Source organism: Marmota monax, unplaced genomic scaffold (assembly GCF_021218885.2).
Source record: "Marmota monax isolate L192 unplaced genomic scaffold, Marmota_monax_Labrador192_F-V1.1 WCK01_AAM20220418_F8-fsc00014, whole genome shotgun sequence".
Classification (NCBI taxonomy): Eukaryota; Metazoa; Chordata; class Mammalia; order Rodentia; family Sciuridae; genus Marmota; species Marmota monax.
The window spans coordinates 9,732,423-9,759,697 of NW_026695222.1; the positions used below are offsets into that span (position 1 = coordinate 9,732,423).

Below are 27,275 nucleotides of genomic sequence, written 5' to 3' on the forward strand. Positions count from 1 at the left end.
AAATAAGAATTTAACAGGGAAAAGAAACCCACACAAAAATTGCTAAAGATGCCCTTACTCTTGTATTTTTAAATTATTGAAAATGGTTATCAAACTGCTATGGAATATAGATTCCACTCAATACATTTTTTAAAAAAATAATATTATGGGATTTTTTTAGTAACTCTATAATACACAGAAATTCTATCCTTGCAATCATATAAATCCATTTTTTTGAAACATAATATATGTCAATGACATGTCAACCTAAAACCAGCAAGGAAATAATTTTTGAAATACGTATGCACCTGTAGTCCCAGCTACTAGGGAGGCTAAGGCAGGAAGATCAGATCACTTGAGCCCAGGAATTTGCAGTCATACAGGCAACATAATGAGACCACACCTCCAAAAGAAGATAACAAAAAAGTTATTTTGAAGGTGCTTCAAAAGTTTGAAAATCACTGCCCTCTAGCAAAATAAAACACAGGTAAATGAATAAATATGTAAGGAATGTTAATTGTAGCATTATTTGGGACAGCAAAAGTTTGAAAAATCCTGAATACCCATCAGCAGCAGAATGGGTAAATAAATTGGAATTCTTCTGTAAAAATTACAGAACATATAACTATCAATCAACTCGAGTACATTTATCAACAAAAAATGTCAAAAATATTATTAGATTTAAAAAAATAAACACACAGCCCGGGCGCTATGGTGCACACCTGTAATCCCAGCATCTCAGGAGGCTGAGACAGGAGAATTATGAGTTCAAATCCAGCCTCAGCCAACAGCAAGGTGCTAAGCAACTCAGTGAAAATAGTCCTTGGGATGTGGCTCAATGGTCGAGTGCCCGTTCAATCCCCGGTACCAAAAAATTAAAATAAAATAAACAAACAAACATACGAAAGGCATGTTTTGGTTTGTAGTAACAGAGAATGAACCCAGTAGAACTCTACCACTAAGCTACACCCCAAGCCCTTTTTTGTTGTTGTTTATTTTTTAGTTTTAAAAAAGGGTCTCACTAACTTGCCAAAACTGGTGTCAAACTTGCATTTCTCCTGCTTCAGCCTCCCCAGGGCTTACAGTCCTGTACCATCAAAATTTTTAAATCATTTAATCTTGAAAACAAGACTTTGTGAGTAGAAAGGTGTGTGTGTGTGTGTTTTCACACAGTGAAAGTAGAAACATGCAAGGGAGATAACAAACATTAATTTCACCATACTAGTTACCTCTGGAGAGAAAGCAAGGTGAACAGAATTAGAAAGGGGTAACATGAGGACTTAGATTAGTATCTGTAATATTTTATTACTCACATCAATGTGAAGGAAATTAAGCAAAGCTAGGTGGCAGATACACAGATGTTCATTTATTATTCTTTGCATCTCTTCCATATGCTTGAAATATTAAATATTAAACAGAAGTAAAAGTGGGGCTGTGGTTGTGGCTCAGCAGTAGAGAGAGCTCACCTACACGTGCAAGGTGCTGGGTTTGATCCTCAGCACCACATAAAAAAAAAAAGGATAAATAAGGGCTGGGGTTGTGGCTCGGTGGCAGAGCGCTAGCTTAGCACATGTGAGGCACTGGGTTCGATCCTCAGCACCACGTAAAAATGAAATAAAGATATTGTGTGTCCACCTACAACTAAAAAATAAATACTTTAAAAAAAGGATAAATAAAATAAAGGTATTGTGTCCAACTACAACTAAAAAATATTTAAAAAAAAAAAAAAAAAAGAGGACAAAGTAAGCTCAGCCTCCCCAGGGCTTACAGTGGCTGAACCAACACCAAATATCTTTAAAGCAATCCATTATTTTCTGTCAGTGTTGTTCAGTGTTTCTCAACCAGTGGTCCAAATACTGTTCTAACTGGAAGACAGTAATGGCATCTATTAAAAGAGAGAGACATTCCAGGCACAATAGTACATGTCTGTAATCCTAGCAACTTGGGAAGCTAAGACAATAGGATCACAAGTTCAAGACCAGCTTCAGCAACTTAGCAAGACCCTGTCTGAAAATAAGAAGAACCGGGATGTACCTCAGTGGATTTGATCCCTGGGGGTGGGGGGTGGGGGGGGACACGACATGACACAATGACATTAATCTAATTCTGAAAATCAGCATCATAATCTATCACCTTTGCCAAGCCTTCTAATCAAAATCTTTCTATGGTTTTGTAAAACCTAGTTCAAAAACCAATGTTAAAAAGAGAAAATTAAATGAAACTTATAACCATTCTGGCCTTTTCACTCATAGAAAAAAACTATCCATACAAGAAATGTTCATAAATGACTTAAAACCACTATCATTTTGTCATTTAAAATCAAAACACACAAAAAAAGATTCTAAAAACTAATTTTTAAAGCATAAATGAATACCAAATATCAGGACAGGAAAACTATCTATATTATAGTATAAAGAGTCAAATTCAATTTTAATTTTCAATATATATTTATCCTATAATCCCAGAGGCTCCAGAGGCTGAGGCTGGAGGATCGCAAGTTTAAAACCAGCCTCAGCAAAAGTGAGGCACTAAGTAACTCAGTGAGACCCTGTTTCTAAATAAAATACAAAATAGGGCTAGGAATACGGCTCAGTGGTCGAGTGCCTCTGAATTCAATCTCTGTGGTACCAAAAAAAAAAAAAATTTGTAAGGATGTAATCAAACAATGATCAAATGATTTTTAAAAAGCAGTTAAAGAGATCTGACACAAATAAATTGAGAAGAAAAAAAAATCAAGAGAAATACAAGAAAGCAAACCCAAGAAGGAAAAATTACAAAAAGTCAGGTTAATAATAAAGAATCAGGGGCTGAGGCTCAGTGGTAGAGTGCTTGCCTAGAACACATAAGACACTGGGTTCCATCCTTAGTACCACATAAAAATAAACAAATAGGCATGCTATCCATTTACACTACAAATTTTTTTATTTTTAATTTTTTTAGTTGTAGATGGACACAATACCTTTATTTGTTTATTTTATGTGGTGCCAGGGATCGAACTCAGTGCCTCACACATGCTAGGCAAGTGCTCTGCCCCCTGAGCCACAACTCCAGCCCCCTGAAAAAATTTTTTTTAATATTTATTTTTTTAGTTGTAGATGAACATAACACAATACCTTTATTTTTATGTGGTGCTGAGGATCAAACCCGGGGCCCCACACGTGCTAGGCGAGCGCTCTCAGGCTGAGCCACAATCTCAGCCCCTCAAAAAATTTTTTTAATAATAATAATAAAGGATCAGTTTGGAAGCTAAGAGATAAAAAAAAAAAAAAAGGAAAATGGAAAGAAGAAAGTAATAGTAAAATAGTATATAGTCTATAGAAGGAAATCATTTTTGCCAAAATCCATTTGGGAAATCCCATAAAATGGTAGAGTATTATTTAAGTGAAAGACAAGTTACATAATAGGTTAGTGGCAGCTGGGTGTGATGGTACATTCCAGTAATCTCTGTGACTCAAAATAAAATAAAAAACAAAAACGGCTGGGGAAGTACTCAATGGTAAAGCACCCATGGGGTACCCCCCCAAAAAAAATTGATTAATGGCTGATAAATTTTCAGACAAAATTATTTTAAAACGTACAACTACAGGGGCTGGGGTTGTGTGATTCAGGGATAGAGCACTCGCCTAGCCAGTGCAAGGCGCTGGATTCCGGCATGATGGCACAAGTCTGTAATCCCAGCAAATTAGGAGACTGAGGCAAGAGATTCACAAATTCAAAGCCAGCCTTAGCAGTTTACTGAGGCCCTCAGCAACTTGGCGAGACCCCATCTCAAAATAAAAAATAAAAAGGGCCTGGGATGGGGCGCTGGCATTATGGCTCAGTATTGGAGCATTTGCCTAGCATGTGTGAGGCCCTGAGTTCAATTCTCAGCACCACATATAAATAAATAAAATAAAAGTCTGTGGACAACTAAAAAAATATTAAAAAAAAAAAAAAAAAAGGCTGGAGATACAGTCTGGCACCTGGATTCAATCCCTTGTACCCAAAAAAAAAAAAAAAAAAAAAAAGTGCAACTATGGTTTTTCATTTCAGTTTGGGAAACAGGATTGTGTTAAAAAGAAAAAACAATGTAAAATTTCTATTCGATCATAGCACTAGGTGCCTACTTTGACATTTAATTCTCAAGATAAAGACAACCTACATATGTATTTAATCACTTAGTCATATTTAGTAAAAATCTGTTTTGTTCATAATCATACTCTACTTCTCCATTCACACACACTTTTTTTTTTTTTTGGGGGGGGGGGGTTGGCAATGCTGAGGATTGAACTCAGGACCTCACACATGCCAGGCAAATGCTCTATCACTAAGCCACATCCACAGTCCTTTATATTTATTTGTACGTACTCTGCTACATTGTGGCAAATAAAAAGTATTTGCCTATCTTGGAAACCTTTCACATAGGTAAAATTTGTGATAATTTGTTATAGTAGCCAGAGCTGAGTAATCCTAGTGAGCTATCTTCCTCCATGTGTCAGGAACTATTTTATAATAAGTAACAGAATATCAACTTGTCAGGAACTATTTTATTATAAGTAACAGAATATCAACTTGAACAGGAAAAAATATGGACTGTGGTACCTCACAAACCTAAGGAGTACATCTTTAAGCAAAGCTTGATCCAGAGATTCAGAAAGTCATCAAGTTTCTAGCTCCATTTTCTCTGCTATCCTACCTCTTCTTGAAGTGCTCTGATCACAGGTAGATTCCTCTTTGAACAGCAATACTACCTATAATAATTCCAGACCTTTCAGCATCAACACACAAAAAAAGATGATGAATTTTCTGCTTCATAAACACAGGCAGCAAGAAGTCCCCAGCAAAAGTCCTGAGATTCTCTCTGATTGATTCAGCTTAATTAACAGGTCTATCTCAAAACAATCACTACAGGCAGAAATTGGAATGCCTTGATGGTTCACTTTAGGCAAGGATGCACTATGAAGTTGAAGGTAGTCTCACCCTCTGCCACTGTACCCCTCACAAGTTTTGCTCCAATCATGTCCATTGATGTTTCAGTTCTCTAAATGTTATGGGATGAACTGTGTCTCCCCAAAAGATATCTTAAAGTCCTAGCCCTGGGTACCTGTGAATAGGACCTTTTTTATTAACTGGGGATTTTGGCAGATACAATCAGGTTAGTATTAGGTCATACATGTACGTCATTATGACCGGTGACCTAAAAGAAAAGACCCATAGGGAGAGTGCCATGTGAAATTGAATGAATGGTGGCAGAGACTAAAGTTCATCTACAAGCCAACAAATGTCAAGGAGAAGCTAAGAGAAGCTAAGAGAAAGGCATGGAACAGATTCTCCCTTAGAGTCTTTACAGACAACAGAGCCCTACATTTACCTTAATTTCAGGCATGTAGTTTCCAGAATTGAGAAAAGCAATTTCTGTTGTTATAAGCCATCAGTACCCTTGTTATAACAATCCTAGGAAATTAATATACTAGACCTTTGTCTTCACATAAACTCTTTATTCCTTCTGGAATGCCTTTCTCCCTCAGAGTCTATTCATAGTCAACCTCTGAGATCTACCCAGAAGTCCTCTCTTCTGTGATACCTTCCAACAAAGCCCCCAAGACTTTTCATCACATACATACTAGTCTAGCACCACTTATTACCTGTATTTTTATCATGAAATTCTAATTGCCTATGCACACATATTCCCTTCAGAATTATCAGTTCTCTGAGGGGAGAACAAGACCTAATTTTTACTCACCTTCATATCCTCAAGGCAGGGTCTAGTACCTAACACTTAATAATCATTTAGAAGACATTTATGAATTGAACAGGTTGATGACTCACAGCAAAAGAGGTTAATGGCTATAATTGGGAGAACTGCCTATTCTAGATTATAGAGAACTGAAGATGGGGTTTGGAATGTAGAACCTAGGACAGAGAAAAAAAAAGAATGCAGGGATGGTGAGAACAGAGAATGTTGAATTTAGCAAAGAGGCAGAAAAACTACAAAGTTAAAGGATTTGGTTAGGGCAAATGGGATGTGTGTAATGGAGTGGGAATCTTCTGCTAAGATTCATTTTATGGTAATAAGAGAATTTTTTTTTAGTTATAGTTGGACACAATATCTTTAATTTATTTATTCATTTTTATGTGGTGCTGAGGATCGAATCCAGGGCCTCACCTGTGCTAAATGAGTGCTCTACCACTGAGCCACAACCCCACCCTAAGAGGAGTTTTTAAAAGAAAGGTTTCTACTGGGCATAGTGGCACACTCTTGTGATCCCAGTGACTCAGGAGGCTGAGGGAGGAGGATCACAAGTTCACAGCCTGGGCAATTTAGCAAGACCCTGTCTCAAAATAAAAATTAAGGGCTGGGGTGGTTCAGTAGCAGAGCACTCACCCAGCACATGTGAAGCATTGGGTTGGCTCCTCAAAACATAAAAATAAATAAACAAAATAAAGGGATTGTGTCCATCTAGAACAAAAAAAGAATAAAAAATAAAATAAAAAGTGCTGGGGATGTAGCTCAGTAGTAAAGTACCCCTGGGTTCAATCCCCTGTACCACCAGAACAACAACAAAAAAAGGAAAAAAGTTTCTGAGCAAAATAGTGACTTTTTTTAATATTTATTTTTTTAGTTTTTTAGGTGGACACAATATCTTTATTTTATTTTTATGTGGTGCTGAGGATTGAACCCAATGCCTCACGCATGCCAGGCGAGTGCGCTACCACTTGAGCCACATCCTCAGCCTCAAAATAGTGACACTTTTGGGGGGAGATTTACATGACAAAGCGTGGAATGGAATCTACAGGTATAAGAAACCAGGTAGATTGCAACTGAGGCAGGTCAGCAAAGGCGTAAAAGTCCAGGTAAACTAGGCAGCAAGAGGAATGGAAAGGAGGAAACTTACAAGAGTTTCAATAGAATAAACAGGTAGAAAGAGCCAAGGCTTGCTCATAACTTTGAGCTTTGGTTAGCTAAAATAGGATTTGCCACTGAAATACAAGAGTGCAAAGGAAGAGACTATTATTTCCAATGAGGTTAAGAAACCTCACAAGAGACATGGTTCAATATGAATTGACAGCAAAAATCCCAAGAAAGATGCCAAGGCAAGCAATAGAAGACAAGACAGAGAAGTTCAGGAGAAATATGATGATGAAACTCATATACAGCAGTAATATGGGTACAGATGACTTTTTAAAGGGTCATAAGAAATATGCTGTAGAATTTCATTCCTTCATTGAACAAACGTTTATTAAGCACCTGTAGTCTAAACACTATTCCAAGCTCTGAAAAGATAACACTGAACAAAATGGTTAAAAATCCCTGACCTCTCGGAATTTAAGAGTCTCCTGGGAGAAATAGGCAACACTTAGTAATCACAATAAGGGAAAATTTTTACCTTTTTCTTCAAATTTCACTTCCAAAATTTTCATTTCACTAGTTAGAAAGGTACTTATACCCTCAGACCAGCAGCAAACAGATTTAAACAAATTAAGATATTTTTTGTGCTATCTTTCCTAATGTAAAAAATCTATTTTCCTTTCTTTGTTTTTCAGACTGTTAGAATTAGGTCAACCCTTCCAAAGAACACTCATAAAGGGTGACTGGATTCAGGAAAAAAATGAAAGGCCAAATGGTACAGCATGGACAACAGGTTTGGGAATTAGATAAGATCTAAGTTCAAATTCCAATTTTGCACAAGTTGTTTGTCCTTGGGCAAGTTCTTCACTATCTTCAAGCTTCTGGCTAGGAGTGAAGCTCAGTGGTAGGATATTTGCCTAGCAATGCACAAAGCCATGGATTCTATCCTCAACACCAAAAAATAATAATAATACAACCTTCAGTTTACTTATCAATGAAATGGGAATCACTTCACTCTAATGATTAGAGGAGGTAAATTAAAAAATTAAAAAATTTAAAAAAAAAACACTTGGCATAATGCCTGGGGAAAAATGAGAAATGCTAGCTAGAGAAATGATAGAAGCTGCTACTATGATCAGCACTACTACTATTACTGCATGTGAAGATTACAAAATGGATGCCCAATAAATGCTTCCTTTTTCTTCTACAGAAGGTATGTCTTAACAGCATGGGTACTGAAAAGGTCCTAATTCACTAGATTTATTCTCTCCCATCCTTACAAAACTTTTACATAGCAGGAACTTTTTAAAAAATTAAATGCATATTAATTTCATTTAATTTTCATTAATCTTATTAATGTACTTAATTAATGCCCTTACTTTTAACGTAACAGAATGTACTTATCATCTACCGGAAATTTTTTTTTACTTGTAGATGGACTCAATACCTTTATTTTGTTTATTTAGTTTTTTTAAATATGGTACTGGGGAATCGAACCCAGTGCCTTAAGCATGCTAGGCAAGCACTCTACCACTGAGCCACAACCCCAACCCCCACAGGAAATTTTTGATGGTGATACCACAAGTAGAAAAAAATGGCCACTAATTTATGAAGACTCACATAAAAATGAAAGTGGTTACTGCCTTAGAAATCACTCATCAAAGACTCTATATTTATTTTTATGAAATTAACATTATTAACCTTGTCCTCTATAATATTCTTTTTTCTTTTTTGTGGACTGGAGATTGAACCCAGGGGCACTTTACCACTGAGTACCTCCCCACTCTTTTTTATTTCTTTAATTTTGATACAGGGTCTCACTAAGTTGCTGACAGACTAGCCTTGAATTTGTGCCATAGCTTTAGCCTACCAAGCCCCTGGGATTACAGGCATGTGCCACCATTAATTACCCAGGTGTAATTAATCATTTCCATATCTTTCTTTTTTCTTTTTTCCTTTTTTTAAATTTATTTATCTATTTTTTTATACCTTTATTTATTTATTTTTATGTAGCGCTGAGGATCGAACCCAGGGCCTTGCACATAGCTTGGCAAGCGCTCTACAGCTGAGCCACAACTCCAGCCCCCATAGCATCTTTCATTTGGGAAAAAAAATTAAGAGACTGATCACAATCATACAATAATTCAAATTTTATACAACATACTCAAGACTTTGAGGATTAAATGGTACTGTGTATATAAAAATTGATGGCCAAGGTGCTGGCACACACTATATGCTCACTGATAATTTTAGTGAAATCTAATCGTTTTATTATCCTACATTCCTTTCAGTTGATGAAAAAAACTTACAACAGCAATAACATCAGAGTATTTACAAAATAAAAAGCTTAAAGAACACACCCTGACTTGATGCTATTCTAAACCAGAAAGGTATTATTTAAAATCTTTTAGTTTAATAACAAAAAGATTTGTAAGTTAAATCAAGACAGATATCATTCTAATCCAAACCAACATTTAATTCTTCTCCCCCAAAAAATCTTAATCCCAAAGTTTTTATAAAAGACTAAAAACATAACTTCCTCCTACTTTCATCTTTAAAAAATGCAAATTCCAGAAGGCATTTAATACAATGGTATCATCAGGATCAGTCATAATTGTTTGCCCACAAAAGAGCACTGACATCATCAGTTAGTATCTGCTCAGAGTATCCTCAACAGCTAGAAGAGCCCCTTGACTTACATGTGATACCATATGAGAGTGTCAAGAATGTCTGTTCCAGAAGGTGCGCAATGTCGCACACCTATAATCCCAGCAGTAGGGGAGGCTGAGGCAGAAGGACTGTGAGTTCAAAGCCAGTCTCAGCAAATGCAAGGTGCTAAGTAACTCAGCGAGGCCCTGTCTCTAAATAAAATACAAAATAGAGCTGGGGATGTGGTTCAGTGGTCAAGTGCCCAGGAGTTCAATCCCTAGTACTAAAAAAAAAAAAAAAAAAAAGAGTGTCTGTTCCCCATTATAAGAGGCTCTTCTCTAATCCTCTGGTCTGTCCATGTAGACACTAGACAAGTCTAACTCCCTGATATTATCCCGCATAAGTAGATGACTCCAACACTTAATGTGTGCCATGTACATACCTGGGACCACCCCCAAAACTCAGTATGTACAAATTCAACTTAGATTAGCTTTTCCTGGGTCCCAAGGTCTGTTAATAATATCACTGAATCACTCAAGGTAGAATCTAGTTTTTTCCCTCACTATAATCCGCCTCCTTCCCAAGAGCAAACCAGTTTCAAAGAAAGACCTGTTCATTTTACCTCTGCAACACCACACAGCATCTAGCCCTGCCTCTATTCAGACTGCCTACCTCAGACTCTCATTACTGATGCCCTGACTCATGCTAACAAACCCCACTTAGAAACCCATTTGGACCCTCATGCCCAGTAAGTCCATCTACTCTGAAAATTACAGATACACTGACTTTGCTACAAATGCCCCTTCTTACTCTGGGGGTCCCACTGCCCACTATAGTGGCCCAGATTTTCAGAACATTAAGGACCTTCATTGGACTCAATCAACCATTCACTTGATCTTGGAAGTTCCTCAAATTCAGAATGCTCTGGCCTCACCTATTCCTGCTATTCCTGCTCTAACTATAACCTAATAGCCTTAACATCATGAAAATAAGAGTGAACTATGCCATCACACTGTTCTTGGGTTAAAGGTCAAAATTCTCAATCTGACCAACAGGTCTCCACTATACTTGGACCACCAGTCTGTCCAGTCTTGTCATGCTCCCCTCTGCTCTCTCTGCTCCAGTCATCTTGCCACCTTGCCATGATCCCACTCATCCCCAAGTCTCTGGACATGATGGCCTTTAAGCACCCCACCCTTCAGGTAGTAGGACCATCTTACTCTTCAGATCTCAACTCATTTACCCACTGACTAACCTCACCCCATTCCAAACTAAGTCAAGTCCTCTGTCCCCTGCTCTTTACCTCCACAGCCTTAAAAAAAATTACTATAGATTGTTGGATTGTTTTATTCCCAAACTGGAAGGAAGGTAAGCTCCATAAGAACAGAACTTTGTCTTGTTTACCACTATATCTCACAACTGAAAAAGAGGAGTCAACAAGCACAGTGGCACATGCCTATAACCCGAGCTATTCTGATGACTGAGGGAAGATGATCAGAAAGATTCAAGGCCAGTTTTGATGACTTAGTGAGAATCTGTCCCAAAATAAAAAACAAAAAGGGCTGGGAATGTACTTCAGTTGTACAATCCCCAGTATAAGAAAGAAAGAAAGGGAGAGAAAGAACTATCAAACCTGAGGAACTCTCAACAAATATATGCAGATTAACAATTCATAAATCAGAACATCCTAAATATGTTACAAGACTAGCCCACTATACACTGGACCTGAAGACACTTGGTTTCTCCACATATAAAACTAAAGAGTTCATCTGTTCAATGTTCTCAAGAGTTCCCTAGAAGATCTATAATTTTATTATTCCAAAGTTCTCCCTCACAACTCTGTTCTACAGAGGCATCAGCAAATCTTGCCTCCAGAACTCATCTTCATCCTTCCTTCAGTCTGGGATTTTTTCCCCCCAGTTCCCATTTCCAAATCCTACTTAGCCTCAAATGCTCAAATCCAATGTTACCTCCTCTTCCAAGTCTTTCTTCCTTGCAGGCCCCAGCTACTCACAAACCCTCCAACTCTGAATTTTCACAGGTTCTCCAGTGCCTCATTCAGGTCTCAGATCAAATGGCACTTCAAATGACTGGCTGGTTATAATTCTCTATCAGATCAACCTGTTTTTATTTTGGTAACTATAGTCATTACTAGCTAGAATTATATTGTCATTTCTTTCACTTATTTCTTAACTGCTTGTCACCCACACAAGAATAGAGGATCCCTGAAAGCAGGACCCTATCTGTCTTGTTCACCACATTCCACCACTCCCTAAAGTCAGATGCAGGAGGTATTCAGAAAATATCTGCCTAAATCTTGAATGACTCTGTGTTTCTTGTGACTAGAGTTTTGTGTACATATCTTCCTCTTGCTATATTCCAAACTCCTGTGGACTAGGCCAAAGTCTGGCTAATCTATGTGTAGTATCCAGAAATCCTTGCACAACTGAAGCAAATAATACACAACTGCTAATCAATTAATGAGTGATCTGTCCAAAGGATACTGCCCCAAACCAAGCCAACTCAGAACTCCATATGTACAGATACCAGGGCAAACAGGAAGGGCTTTCCAATTCCTCTCCAGGACAGAACCTGCTCTGTATTTCACTAGCCAGTGAGCTTCTAAAGGCTAGCTTTCTCACTTTCCTTTAGCCAACAACCACCTGGTGTTCTATCCCTAAAATCTCTCACGCCTACCCTTTCCTTTATATCTCCACCAAAAAAATCACTTCCAGGGCCCTGCTTCTTCAGAACATCCCAGACCTTCTACATTTGGGAAACTCATTAGGATCTAGGGCAAAGGGGGATATTAAAATGAAATGTTTGGTAAGAACTGGCTCCCTCACCTTTTTCTTGAAACCTCCTTTATCCGAAATAGGCCCAGTTTCTGAAACTGGCTTTGACAGTTTTTAGAATCCAAAGCATTCTTCTAATTTAGCACCCAAATACCTTTGGGATACCTCACTCCTGCCTCGCACCTTTTCACCTTCTGCCACAGGAAACCCCCAAACCAGAGATGGTGATCTCCCCAGAAGCAAATGGCCATCAAATAGAGTGGGGCAACCCTTCCCTCCCCACTTTATGTCCTGCATTCGCTTCTAAGTCAGAACTGTCTCAAGCACCCCTCACCCCAGCCTCCCCCTGGCGCGACCCTCCAACACCACCCCCACTCACCTGAAGCGGCCCCCGCAGTGCTGGCATTGCTCGCCCACCCAGCCGGCGGGACAGACGCACTGGCCAGTGCCAGGGTTGCAGCGGCCGCCGTTGACACAGGGCCGGTCACATTCCTTGGCCTCTGCTGCGGCTGAGCCCGACACTGCCGCGGCCGCCGCTGCGGCCTCGGCCTCCCAGGGCAGCAGTAGCGACGGGAGCACCAGCAGCAGCAGCGGCGGTAGTGACGGCGACAGCAGCCCAGGGAGACGCAGCCTGGCCCCCGGTCCCGGCCTCCCAGCCCCGGTCACGTCCCAGTCCCAATGCCGCCCGCCCTTCCAGCCAGAAGGCGCTGTCGTCGCCGCCGTCCTCCTCCTCCTCAGCCTCGCCTCAGTCGCCGCCGCGGCCGCCACCATCTTCCCGGGGCTGAGACGGCGCCCCGCGAACACATACACTCACACACCGCACGGCCGGCTCCGCTTCGCCTGGCCCTGCGGGGCGGGGCTGTGCAGACGGTGGCTCGGGCGGCCAATCCAAAGGGAGGGACCAGAGCCGCGCTGTAGGCGGGGCTAATGTGCGTGCGTGCGTGCGTGGGCGGGGCGCGCAAGCGGAGGTCCTAGAGCGAGCGCTGTAGGTCGTAGAGCGAAACGCAGGTCTACGTCCACCCCAGGGTTGGAGACCGGAGATCCTCACTTCCCAACCGAGTGGCCCCAGCGCTCTACTTTTCGCCCTTCTCACCGGGTGGTGGCGGCGGCGGCGGCGGCGGAGTAACAGCTACAGAGTCCCTAGTGGTGGACTATGTAGCCGCGCCGGCCGCCTTGAGTATTATCCTCTTGAACGACCGGGGCCCATCAGCGCTCTGCCCCGACCCCTGCCGCCAGGCGAAAAGGACCTCGAAGGCTGTATTGTGGTGTTGTTGGTGTTAGGTGCAATCCTATAGAAAAGGGAGTGCTGCATTCGAGTTTCTAGAATAGTCTCTAAAATAGTCTCTAGAATAATGAAGTTGATCATATTATATTATGTGCATGTACGAATGAATATGTAGCAGTGAATCCCACTATTATGTATAATTAAAATATACCAATAAAAATAGGGATAATGAAATAACACGTGGGTTGAGAACCTGGCATATACAGCCTCGGCAACTTAACGAAGGCCCTGTCTCAAAATAAAAAATAAACGGATGGCACTCAGTGGTTGAGCACCCTTGGAATCCTTGTACCAAAAAAGAATAAAAATAAAAGAACCTGGCATATAAATACATGCCTAACAAGACTGAAGACACCTCCAGGTCTCCTTGATAACCTGATGATTCAGTGGCAGACCAGACTACCCACCTCTAATTCTGTGGGAGAAGTTTAGGGGTTACCTTGCACCCCACTATTTGCTTTCTAACCGTATTATCTAAAGAGAAGGCAGCCAAGAATTAAGAATCAGGAGAACCTTAACTTGAATAAGTGAGCCCCAGAGCCCTTCTTATTATCTTCAATGCCCCATGAGAAAACACAGCTCCCATCAGTATAACCATCTTGTATGGGCCTCAGCCCTGGAATCTGGACTGAGCCTAACACCATTTAACCAACAGAAGAGTGTGGTGGAAGTGATAAATGTGTCAGCTCCAGCTCTGAGCTTTAAAAAAGACCTGAATTTGAGCTCTTGGTAGTACCAAGATGCTCTCCCTCCCCCACCTGTGGGGAAAAAAAACAAACATGGAAAGGGAGAGACCCCAGACCTGGGAACCTGGTTTGCCCTCCTATTTGAGGGAATTAGTCATCAAGTGACTAGGTCATCTGGGTTATTGGAGCTATTTGAGCTGTTCCACATTATCTAGAACAGAGATGAGTCTTTCCTACTATGCCTTATCCAAAATCCCAAGAAATGATAAAGTCATTTCTGTTTTAAGCCTCTGGTTTTAAAAGAGTCTTGTTACTCAGCAACAAATAACCAGAACATTGTCTCACATAACCCTTGTGCTGTGAAGCATAGTCCTAGGGCAGCTACCTAAGAGTTAGGCACCTGGGAGTCCCTGGAAATCAAAGAAAACCCCTTATTAACCGAGGGAAACTCTCAGTTTTGCCTCAGAGCACAGATTCTTAGATTCTAGGATGTACCCCACATCCTGACCTTCCTCATTCAGCATCCTCTTCAAGCCTGGCATAGCTCAACTTCAACAAAGCCTCACCCCTAACCCACCCACACATCCTGCCCACTCCTGCAGATCTATTGTTTGGCCTGGGCCCCAGCACTGCCATTCTGGTTTGCAGGTTATATCTGCTGCAATGTCTCTCTAATTTCATATCATTACTTTCTGTATCTTTGCTTGTGTTGTGATCATGGACATGGATGGATTTTATAATTGTTGGCTTTTACTCATGCAATGACCTGGGACAATGCTATGGTTTGAATATACTGTGTCCCTACCAAAACTCGTGTTGAGGCTTGTTTCCCTGTGAGGCAGTGTTGGGAAGAGGAGCCTGGCAGAAGATGTTTGGGTCTTGGGGGCAGAGTGCATAGGAATGTATTAATGCCTTTGTTCTTTCTCTCATGATTGGATTATTCACTAGGACAGCAGATCATTATAAAGTGTGTTCAGTTTTCTTGCTTTTCTTTTGATCTCTTCTGGACACTCTCACTTGTCCTTCTGCTTTCCACCCTGAGTTGAAGCAGCATGAGGTTCTTTCTGGTACCACACTCTTGGACTTTCCAGTCTCCAGAACCATGAAACAAAATAAATCTCTTTCCTTATCAATTTTCAGGTCTTAGGTATTTTGTTATAGCATTAGAAAATGGACCAAGACAGTTTCCCTAGAAGCAGAGCCTGAAGCAAAATTTTAGTACATAATGTATTAGCACAGTTCTCTCAGAAGAAACACAGTGAAGGAAGAAAAATCAGGAAAGGGAGATGAGCAAGGATGTGATCTTGTCTGAAGGTGAGCTTCAGATCACAATGAAGAACCCTGGAGCATCAATTGTACCAAAGAGTTGAAACTACCTTGAAGTAAGAGAGCAGCATTTTGAACACATCTCATCCTCATTTAGCAGATAACACTCACCGCTGTAACAAAGATCTGGTAGGGCTGGGTTTAGAACTCAGTGGTAGAGCATTTGCTTACCATGCACAAGACCCTGGGTTCAATCCCCAGCACCACACACGTGTGTAAAAAAAAAAAAAAAAAAAAAACACAGTAAAGAAAAGTTGGGGGGCTGGGATTGTGACTGAGTGGTAGAGCGCTTGCCTAGCACATGCGAGGCCCCGGATTCGATCCTCAGCACCACATAAAAATAAAGAAAGAAAAGTTGGGGGAAGTACCAGTAGTATATTTTTTGTGTGCATCTACTACATTTAACACCTACTATGTAACAAAGATTGAACGCTACCTCCATAAGATCTATCTGGCCATCTGACTTCCCCCAAATAGCACCAGATCTCATTCTGTACTCTCTGAAACATCAACATGTTTTAGTATGCCCAATGGTCTCCTTATACTTTAGTCTACATGAAACCATCCAAATCTCTGATTATTTTTTAAAAATATTTGGGGTTTTTAGTTGTAATTGGACACAATACCTTTATTTCACTTATTTATTTTTATGTGGTACTGAGGATGGAATCCAGGGTCTCGCACACGCCAGGCCAGCACTCTACCGCTGAGCCACATCCCCAGCCCCTAAATCTCTGATTATTGATGTCAAGATCTCACCTAGCAGGTTAGATATTATGTTGCCTGTGAAAGAGGTTGATCCTGAAAGTTTGCAACAAACACCACTGGGAGGGTTCTAGGTAGAAATGAAGCTCCATACAAGAGAAAGATCCCATCTTGTCCTTTGCAGGATTTTTTTAAATTGATTTTTTAAAATAAATGACAGCGGAATGCATTACAATTCATGTTACACATATAGAGCAAAATTTTTCACACCTCTGGTTGTATATAAAGTATGTTCACACCAATTTGTGTCTTCATACATGTACTTTGGATAATGATGTCCATCACATTCCACCATCATTGCTAACCCCCTGCCCTCTCTCTTCCCACCCCCACCCCCATCCCCGTTGCAGGTTATAAGGTGGAGATTTTAGGAGTCCTTGATCTGACAACACAGAGTTAGCCCCTGAGCTGTTGGCGGAGCTCCCAGTGGCCTCCATAGATAATCCCACAAGTACAGGAAATGGCCTTTTTATCAGCTCAAGGGAAACAACCAAGCACTGTGTTCATCAATTTAGAGTAGGAGGACTTGAAATTTCAATTGGATGAACTGGACTCCTGCCTCCTTCTACAAATTTCTACAGTAGAGAACAAAATGTTTTCCTGTATATAGATAAGACACCATGAAAACAGTAATATTCTTACAAAGTAAATGACCTTGCTAAATATGGTCATGAAGAAGGATTAAAAAATTAAAAGCCCCCAAACTGAAGCCATTCTTTTGGATTACCTGCCACCCAGAGTTTCTCATAACCGCAGATAAACATACAGTATACTTTACAAAAGAGCTCAGTGATAGAGTGCTTGCCTGACATGTACAAGGGAAACATAGTCAGCCCCCAGTACCAAAAGCATGCGCACACAAACGCCCATACATATACAGCCTAATGAATATTCATGAAGTAAACACAACCAAAGGAACCGCACTAGCCATTCACGGTGGCACATACTATAATCCCAGTGGCTAAGGAGGCTGTGCAGGACAATTGCAAGTTCAAAGCTAGCCTCAGCAAAAGCAAGGCACTAAGTAACCCAGTGAGACCCTGTCTCTAAATCAAAATACAAAATAGGGCAGGGATCGACAAAGTACAGCACATCTTCATGTTCAAAACATTAGGAAAAAACTAGGAATAACAGGAGCATATCTCAACATTGTAAAAGCTATCTAAGCTAAGCCCCAGGCCAACATCATTCTAAATGGAGAAAAATTGAAAGCATTCCCTCTAAAAACTGGAACAAGATAGGGATGCCCTCTTTTGCCACTTCTATTTAACATAGTTCTTGAAACTCTAGCAATTAGACAGATGGAAGAAATTAAAGGGCTATAGATAGGAAAAAGAAGAACTCAAATTAGCACTATTTGTGATGATATGATTGTATACCTAGAAGACCCAAAAAAAATTCTACCAGAAAACTTCTAGAACTAGTAAATGAATTCAGCAAAGTAGCATGATACAAAATCAACACCCATAAATCAAAAGCATTCCTTTCTATATCAGTGACAAATCCTCTGAAAGGGAAACTAGGAAAACTACCCGATTTATAATAGCCTCCAAAAAAATAAAATACTTGGGAAGCAACCTAACAATAAAAGAGGTGAAAACTACAACTACTTTACATCGAAAACTACAGAATGCTAAAGAAAGAAATTAAAGAAGACCTTAGAAGATGGAAAGATCTCCCATGTTCTTGGATAGGCAGAATTAATATTGTCAGAATGATCATACTACCAAAAGCATTATACAGATTTAATGCAATTCCAATCAAAATCCCAATGGCATTCCTCATAGAAATAGAAAAAGCAGTCATGAAATTCATCTGGAAAAATAAGAGACCCAGAATAGATAAAGCAGTCCTTAGCAAGAAGAGTGAAGCAGGTGGCATCACTATACCAGACCTTAAACTATACTACAGAGCAATAGTAACAAAAACAGCATGCATTCTACTGTCATGTATGACTAAAAAAAATAAATAAATAAAAATTTTTAAAAAAAACCAGCATGGTATTGGCACCAAAATGGACTGGTAGACTAATGGTATAGATTAGAGGACACAGAGACTAACCCACTTAATTACAGTTATCTTATATTATACAAAGGCATCAAAAACATACTTTGGAGAAAAGATATCCTCTTCAATAAATGGTGCTGGGAAAACTGGAAACCCATATGCAACAAAATGAAATTAAGCCCCTATCTCTCACCATGCACAAAACTCAACTCAAAGTGGATCAAGGACCTAGGTATTAAACCAGAGACCTTTTGTCTAATAGAAGAAAAAGTGGGCCAAAATCTCCATCATATTGGGTTAGGCCCCTACTTCCTTAATAAGAGTCCTATAGCGCAAGAATTAAAATCAAGAATTAATAAATGGGATAGATTCAAACTAAAAAGCTTCTCCTCAACAAAAGAAACAATCAGTGAGGTGAATAGAGAGCCTACAGCTTGGGAGCAAATTTTTACCACTTGCACATCAGATAGAGCACTAATCTCTAGGATATATAAAGATCTCAAATAGCTAAACACCAATAATAATAGTAATAATAATAACCCAATCAATAAATGGACCAAGGAACTGAACAGACCCTTCTCAGAAAGTGATATACAATCAGTCAACAAATATATGAAAAAATGTCCCACATCTCTAGCAATTAGAGAAATGCAAATCAAAACTACTCTAAGATTTCATCTCACTCCAGTCAGAATGGCAGCTATTAAGAATACAAACAACAGTAAGTGTTGGCAAGGATGTGGGGGAAAAGTCACACTCATACATTGCTGGTGGGACTGCAAAATGGTGCAGCCAATAAGGAAAGCAGCATAGAGATTCCTTGGAAAACTGGGAATGGAACCACCTTTTGATCCAGCTATCCCACTCCTTGGTCTATACACAAAGGACTTAAAAACAGCATACTACAGGGACACAGCCACATCAATGTTTATTGCAGCACAATTCACTATAACAAAACTGTGGAACCAACCTAGATGCCCTTTCAGTAGATGAATGGATAAAGCAAATGTGGTATATATACACAATGGAATATTACTCAGCAATAAAAGAGAATAAAATCATGGCATTTATAGGTAAATGGGTGGAGTTGGAGAATATAATGCTAAGCAAAGTTAGCCAATCCCAAAACAACAAATGCCAAATGTTTTCTCTGATATAGGGAGGCTGATTCATAGTGGGGTTGGGAGGGAGAGCATGGGAAGATTAAACAAACTCTAGATAGGACAAAGGGGTGAGAGGGGAAGGGATGGAGCATAGGGGTAGAAATGAGTGTGGAATGAGATGGACATCATTACCCTAAGTACATATATGAAGACATGAATGGTGTGAATATACTTTGTGTACAACCAGAGATATGAAAAATTATGCTTTATATGTGTAATATGAATTGTAATGCATTCTGCTGTAATATATAACAAACTAGAATAAAAAATTAAAACAAAACAAAATAGGGCTGGGCATGTGGCTCAGTGATTGAATGTCCCTAAGTTCAATCCCAGGTACCCACCTCCCCCCACCCCACCCCCAAAAAAAAAAAACAAAAAACAAAGGAGCAACACCCAGGTCAAGAAATAGGACATTATCAGAACTCCTCTGCCCTTCTCACTCTCACTACCTCCACAAGAGAATCACTCTCTTGACTTCTTGTACAATTGATTGGTTTTATCAGTTTTGGGAGTTTTTTTGTTTGTTTGTTTGTTTGTTTTTGCTTTGTATAAATGGAACCCTATAGTATGGATTCTTTTGTGTATGGCTTCTTTTACTCAGCATTATATTTGTGAGAGTCCTTCATATTGTTGTATATAGTAGGTTTTTATTTTCATTGTTATATTCTATCATATAAAAATATGTACACCATCGTCGGGAGCCACTCTGGACAGGAGCTATGTACACACCTTTCGGTCCTGAGTAAAGAGGTACTAAACAGGTATTGCACCCATTGCAATGCATTTGAACTTTTCGTCCACTAGGATAAGAGAGGTGCAACTCCAGGAGTGGGCTTCACCCGATGGGGTTGGATTACACCCACTTGTTTTTTGTAACCCTACTCCTTGCCTCATTTGAATGGCTTCTCCCCAATAAAACCCAGGTTCAAGGTATGCTCCTTCTCTTTCTTGCCTGCCTTGCCCCCCTTGTGGGAGTTGTGGCTGAGGAGCGGTCACTGAACCCCAAAAGGTACTTTCTGTGTCTCTGAGAAACAGACACATATCATATCACATCATGATATGATGAATTGTTGATCTATTCTGCTGGTGGACATGTAGGCAATTTCCAGTTTGGGGATACTATGAATAATGATCCTATCAACAGTCTGGGAATCTAATATAGGTCTCTTGCTGAGCATTTCTGTTGGGTACAGACCAGAGGTATGCTGATAGATGTTTAACAACTAGCTCACTGGGAACAGAAAAGCCCTCATGCATGGCATTAGTTGATTTCTATGGTGTAAATATTCCCACCATGACCTATGTCAAGATACCAACATGTCACTGAGAACAGAATTGGGAAGAGAGACAAAGACTGCTCTCCCAAGCCATAGGAACCGGTGCCAGAACTGAGTGTACCAGGGAGGTCCACTGAGAAACAGATGCCAGAACAGAATTAGACATGCAGGAGATTCATTAGGGGAAACTTCTGTGAAGGATAAAGGGGAAGGAAGCCAGAAAAGGCAAGGGGAGGACTCAGACTGGAATAAAAATCTGACAGCTGTGAGGAAAGGGAGAAGGAAGGAAGTAGTGTATACATGTAATTTCAGCTCCTCAGGAAATTGAGTCAGGAGGTTTGCAAGTTCAAGGCCAGACTGGGCAACTTAGTAAGACCTTATTTCAAAATAAAATTTAAAAAAAAAATTTGTAGTTGTAGATGGCAGAATGTCTTTATTTTGTTTATTATTATTTTTTTTTAATGTGGTGCTAAGGATCAAACCCAGTGCCTCACAAATGCTAGAAAGTGCTCTGCCACTAAGCTCTAGCCCCAGCCCTCAAAATAAAAATTTTAAAAGGACAGAGAATGTAACTTGGTAGTAGACCACTCACCTAACATGCGCGAGGCCCTGTGTTCAAAACCCAGTACCACATATGCACGTACAAAGTCTCAGACCTTAGTGAAGGCCCAAGAAATTCTCTCCCAGGCCAATGGGGGAGTCCTAGAACCAAGTTGTCAGTTAAAGCAGTCCTGTATCTAAGAAATCAGCCTGCATTAGCAGAAATGCAGTGGTAGAATCAGAGCAGCTGCAGCTGATTCTGCCAATCAATTAAGCTCCCACAGCAGGAGATCTGAGCAATGCATTTCACATTGCCATGATGCCTAACAATATCACCCTCTCTTTGCAGACATGAGATCACATCTCAGTGGTCCTTCTAGATCCTACTTTTCACAAGTTAGATGTACAACCCTGGCTTGACTGACTTGTTTTCAAGGTGACCTGGCCACTTGAGATGGAATAAGTCCCAGGTTTCTTGGATAATCAGTAGAGAAAAAGGGACTCAAGGAAGACACTGGAATTCTTCCTAAGAAACACAGTTAAGTCTTCTAATTTTAATTAAAGAAATAGGAATTGACCATACTACAGACATGCTTGTTAACAACGTGCTTGTTAACGATGAGGATACCTTCTGAGAAATACATGGTTAGCCAATTTTTTTTAATTGTGCAAACATCACAGTGTGCACTTACACCAATTAAGATAGCTACAATATCAGTAGGTGATATAATCTTATGGGAACACCATCATATATGTGGTATGTGACTGTATATTTCCAATTGAAGGTTCCTATTTTATTTCCTTTGTTTGCTTGTTTGTTTGCAGTGCTGGATATTGAAATTAGGACCTCATGCGTGGTAGTCAAGTGCACTTCTGCTAAGCTACACCTCTAACCTGATGGTTCCTATCTTATTGATTATATAAGAAGAAAATAGAAAAGTAGAACAAGTTGGTTAGAAATAGAACCTGGAAAAAGATCTCAAAATCCAAATTATAGTTACTTATTGCACTTAAAGCATTGAGGTACTTTAAAAAAAGTGTTCACAAATTATCTGATTCTCCCTTTAAAAGTTGAAGTTTAATTCCTCTCCCCTATAATACATGTCAGACTTAGTAACTCACTCTAATACAATGTGGTGGCATTCTGCTGTGTGACCTCTGAAGTAAGATCCTACAAAGAATAACTTCTACTTCTCTTTCTCTTCCCCATCACTTTCTTTGGGGGAAATGGGCCACCATGACATGAGGACACTCAACACAGTCTGGAAAAGACTCAGGTAGGAAGGAACTGAGGACCACCCCCCCCACACACACACACCAAAAATCAGAAACAATTTGCCACACAAGTGTGCCAACTAACTTGGAAGTAGGTCTTCCAGCCCCAGTCAAGCCTTCAGATGAGTGCAGCCTTGACCAACGTCTTGATGGCAACATCATGAAAGGGCCAAAATCACTCAGCCAAGCTGTCTATGAGTTCTTGACCAAAAACTGCAGTTGACAGAAACTGCAACAATAACAAACTACTATTATTTCTGTATACCACTAAATTTTGATGTCTCACAGTGAAAAGAGAACTAATACAGGCACCAAGAATTTGGAAGTCCCCCTACCCACGCCCCAATTATCACTGAGACAATATAGCAACCCCGTGGGAGGTGTTCATTCCCTCATTTCTTTCTTTGGCTCACTGAAAGGACATCCCCTCTCCAAGATGATTCCCAAAAAGCCCATAGTCCTGGTGCCACTGTTTCTAATGGTAGCCTAAGACCCAAGCACAGTGGCCCCTGCCTGTAATCCCGGCTACTAGGGAGCCTGAGGCAGAATGATGACAAATTCAAGCCTAGCCTAGGCAATTCAGCAAGAACCCTGTCTCAAAGTTAAAAATACAAACAACTAGGGATGTAACTCAGTGGCAGACACCCCTGGGTTCAATCTTCAGTATTGGGGGAAAAAAAAGGTGGGGGAGCAGCCTGCTTCTGGGGTTGTGAAAGTTTCTGATGTCTATACAGCGGTCCCCATCTCAAGTTGCTGCCAGAGCCACTGGCACCAATTCTTATTATCTGAGAAGCTACTGGCAGCGATGCAGCCTTTCTTATGGCAAAATGTTTTTTGCCTTCACTGTGACAAGAACCCCAAAATGGGGGAGGGTTGCAGGTAACCTTGTGTGCAGAATGAGCTGACTCAAAGCCTGACTAGTGACTACAGGTATGACCCAGATTGCAGCGTTTACCAGATTAAACAGGCAGAAACCAGATCAGTGTATCAAAAATGTCTCAAGAAACAAGGGTGTTTAGCTATGAACCTGAGCAAGCCAGAGCCAAGGACATTGATTGTGGACAAGGTTCAAAGAGGACAAAAAGAAAGCAGACTTGAAGGCGGTCTGTGAGCCATAGTGCCTGGCTTGGACAGCTTTGAAATCTGTGCCTGTGACCTGGTCTGCTTTACCCACCACCCCTACCATGGAGCCCTGTCTTTCATATGCATTTCAAGGGAAACTAGTTTTTTTGTTTTTTTAAATGTGGAAAGTTCTCACAGATTTATCAGTCAGATGCTGGCGTGGAAGCTTGAACAATTTTATGTTAGTTTAGGTTCCCTGTAAGAAGGTCCTATGGCAAGGATTCAGAGTAAAGTGAGATGAGATTGAAGGAAGAAGGAGAAAAAGTAAAAAATTGAGACAGGGAAGGTAGGGCAGGAAGTCAATATAGGATAAGTCTAGGAAACGGTGTGGGTGAAAAGGGGCTGGAGTACTTGTAGTATGCTCATATGTTTGATATCAAAGTGTTATAGATGGGCTGGGGTTGTGGCTCAGTGGTAGAGCACTCACCTGTCATGTGTGAGGCACTGGGTTCCATCCTCAGCACCACATAAAAATAAAATAAAGATACTGTGTCCATCTAAAAAAAAAACTAAAAAACAAGTATTTTAAAAAAATAAAGGTATTGTGACCATCTACAACTAAAAAAATTAATTTAAAAAGAAAATGCTGTAGGACATGCCTTCTACCAGTCCAATTGCCTCTTGTTTTGAACCTCTAGCCTGACCTTATTTGAAAATCGACCCCAATTGCTCCCTTGCCACTGGAGCTCCTGCACCTGTGCTGGCTCCTACAAATACCAAGAGTGCAAATGAGGACAGAGGTGTAATTCAGGGTATAGTACTTGCCTAGAGTCCATGGCCCTGGGTTCAATCCCCAGCACTGCAGGGGCAAAAGGGGCTGGGTGTGGAGACATAGAGCGATGTGTACAAACCTGGATCTTTTTATACAACCCTGACCGGTTTGCTACCTTCCTTTTCCTATGAAATATAAGAATGAACAAAAGTCTTTGACCCTCCTGGCGCAGTGGTGCAAGCCTGGAATCCCAGCAGCTCCTGAGGCTGAGGCAGGAGGATCACAAGTTCAAAGCCAGCCTCAGCAAAAACGAGGCACTAAGCAACTCAGTGAGACCCTGTCTCTAAATAAAATACAAAATAGGGCTGAGGATGTGGCTCAGTGGTTGAGTACCCCTAAGTTCAATCCCCAGTACCCAAAAATGAAATAAAATAAGTCTTTTATTTGAAAATTAAATCAATAAGTATAGATAGTATTTACATATGACCCATGCGTATCCTCCCGAATACTTTAAATCTTCTCTAGATCACTCATAATACCTAATATAATGTAAAGGCTATGCAAATAGTTGTTATTTTGTATTGTTTAGGGAACGATGACAAGAAAAATGTCTGTGCATGTTCAGTGCAGATGTTTTTTGGTTTTTTGTTTTTGTTATGCAACCCAGGGCCTCATACATGTCAAGCTAGTACTTTATCACTGAGCTATATTCCAGCCTATAGATATATTTGATCTGTTGCAGTTGGTTCATTCTGTAAATGTAGAACCTATAGATATGGCTGACTATATTTATATACTAACTCCAGTTAGTTATTGTTGGAGGCTACTAAGCCAGAGGAGATTAATTACTATGGGGGTCAACACAGAGATTAGGATCCTGATTGACCAAATTTTTAAAAAAGATACAGGGTCACACTATGTTGCCCAGTCTGACCCCAAACTCCTGAGCTTAAGGAATCCTCCTGCCTCACCCTCTTGAGTAGCTGGGACTATAGGTACATACTACCATACCCAGCTTCTGGTTGATTAATCTTTTATTTGTTTACTGGCCATTTGGATATCCCTTCTGTGAATTGTATATTTATATCCTTGGCCCATATTCTATGGGTTTATTTTTTCCTTATTGATTTATAGGAGTTTCTTATATATTCAGATACTAATCTTTTCTTCATTATATGGGTAACCAATATATTTTTCCAGATTGAGGTATATCTTATCACTTTATTTATGGTATTAAGAAATGAATAGTCCTTTTAAAAAGATAATTTATCTATCTCTTCTTGGGTTTTTTTGTTTATTTGTTGTTTTTTGTTTTTTGCCATACTTTGAGATTGATCCCAGGACCTTGTGCATGCTAGAAAAGCACTCTACCACTGAACTACATCTCTAGCCTTTTTATTTTATTTTGAGACAGAATCTCACAAATTTGCCCAGGCTGGCCTTAAATTTGTGATTCTCCTGCCTTAGCCTCACAAATAGCCAGGGTTACAGGCATGTGCCACCGTGCCTGGCTTATGGCTTGTTTTTAGTCTCTCGTTTAAGAATTCTTTTTCTGTCTTGAGGTAACCCAGATAATAATTTACTAGTCATTTTAAAATTTAAACCACCTGGAAATTATTTACATAATAATGCCATATAGCAACCCAATATTTAATTTTTATCGTAGAAAATGTCCAACACATACAAAAATAGAAGAGTACAATGAACTCACCACTCAGCTTCAACAATTAACTTGTTTTAGCAAATCCAAACAGTAATAAACCTTTTTCCATCTCACATACTTTCTGCGGGTCTTCTGGCAGGAGTGCTTAGCTGGATGGTTCTGGCCTAGGATGTCTCATGAGGCTGCCGTCAAGTGGCCTGCAGTCATGTCCTGCTGCAGTCATCTGAAGCCTGAAGTGAGGGTAAAGAATCTGTTTCTAGGTGGCTCACACCCATGGCTCGTGAGTTATTGGCAGGAGGTATCAGTTTCTTGTCACATAAACCTCTCCACTGAGTTGTGGAATATCTTTCCCCCAAAGCAAATCTGACAGAGGAAGGTGGACATTGCCAAACCTTCTATGACCTAGACTTGGGAGACACAAAGACCACTTCCATGACATGGTATCCATTAGAAATGAATCACTAGGGCTGGGGCTGTAGCTCAGTGGCAAAGTGTGAGGCACTGGGTTTGGTCCTCAGCACCACATAAAAATTAACAAATAAAATAAAGGCATTCTGTCCATTTACAACTACAAATTTTTTTTTAAAGTAAGAAATGAATCACTAAGTCCCACTGCATCTAAGGGGAGGGAAATTAGATCCTACTTTTTTGGGAAAAAAAAGAGGGGGGGAGCTGGGGTTGAAACTCAGCAGTAGAGCACTCACCTAGCATAGGTGAGGCCCTGGGTTTGATCCTCAGCACCACATAAAAATAAATTAATTAATTAAAGATATGTAATTAAATCAATTAATTAAAGATATCCAACTAAAGCTAAAAAATAAATATTAAAAAAGGGATGTCAAAAGTTAGTGGATATATTTAAACCAGGACATAACATGGCCCATCTTGTTTCAAGTATGACTTCATCCACTCTCCTCTACCAACTAGATTATATGAAGAAAAGTCTAGACTTCATATCATTCATGTGTATGTACTTCTGTATGAATTTCTAAAAGATAAGAACTCTCTCTCTTTTTGTTTTTTCTTTTCTTTCTTTCTTTCTTCTTTTTTTTTTTTTTGGTTTGTTTTGGTGTTGGGGATTGAAGCCAGGGTCTTGCTCAGCTAAGAACACACTGTACCACTGAGTGACTTCCCCAGCCCCACTTAACACTTTGACAAATGGGGGATGAAAATACCTTCTAAATGTTTCCTCCTTTCAT

At 40.0% G+C, this 27,275-nt stretch overlaps 1 protein-coding gene across 2 annotated transcripts in view; it reads right to left on the reverse strand.

The window, feature by feature from the left end:
* LOC124085877 (attractin) overlaps positions 1 to 13,109 on the reverse strand; it is a 165,586-nt gene extending 152,477 nt beyond the window's left edge. For both annotated transcript variants that reach the window (XM_058575316.1, XM_046433895.2), the window contains exon 1: positions 12,632 to 13,109. In XM_058575316.1, coding sequence (XP_058431299.1) covers positions 12,632 to 13,023 — 392 coding nt within the window. In that variant the 5' untranslated portion in view covers positions 13,024 to 13,109. The remainder of the gene's footprint in view (positions 1 to 12,631) is intronic.
* Positions 13,110 to 27,275: the final 14,166 nt, after the last annotated feature.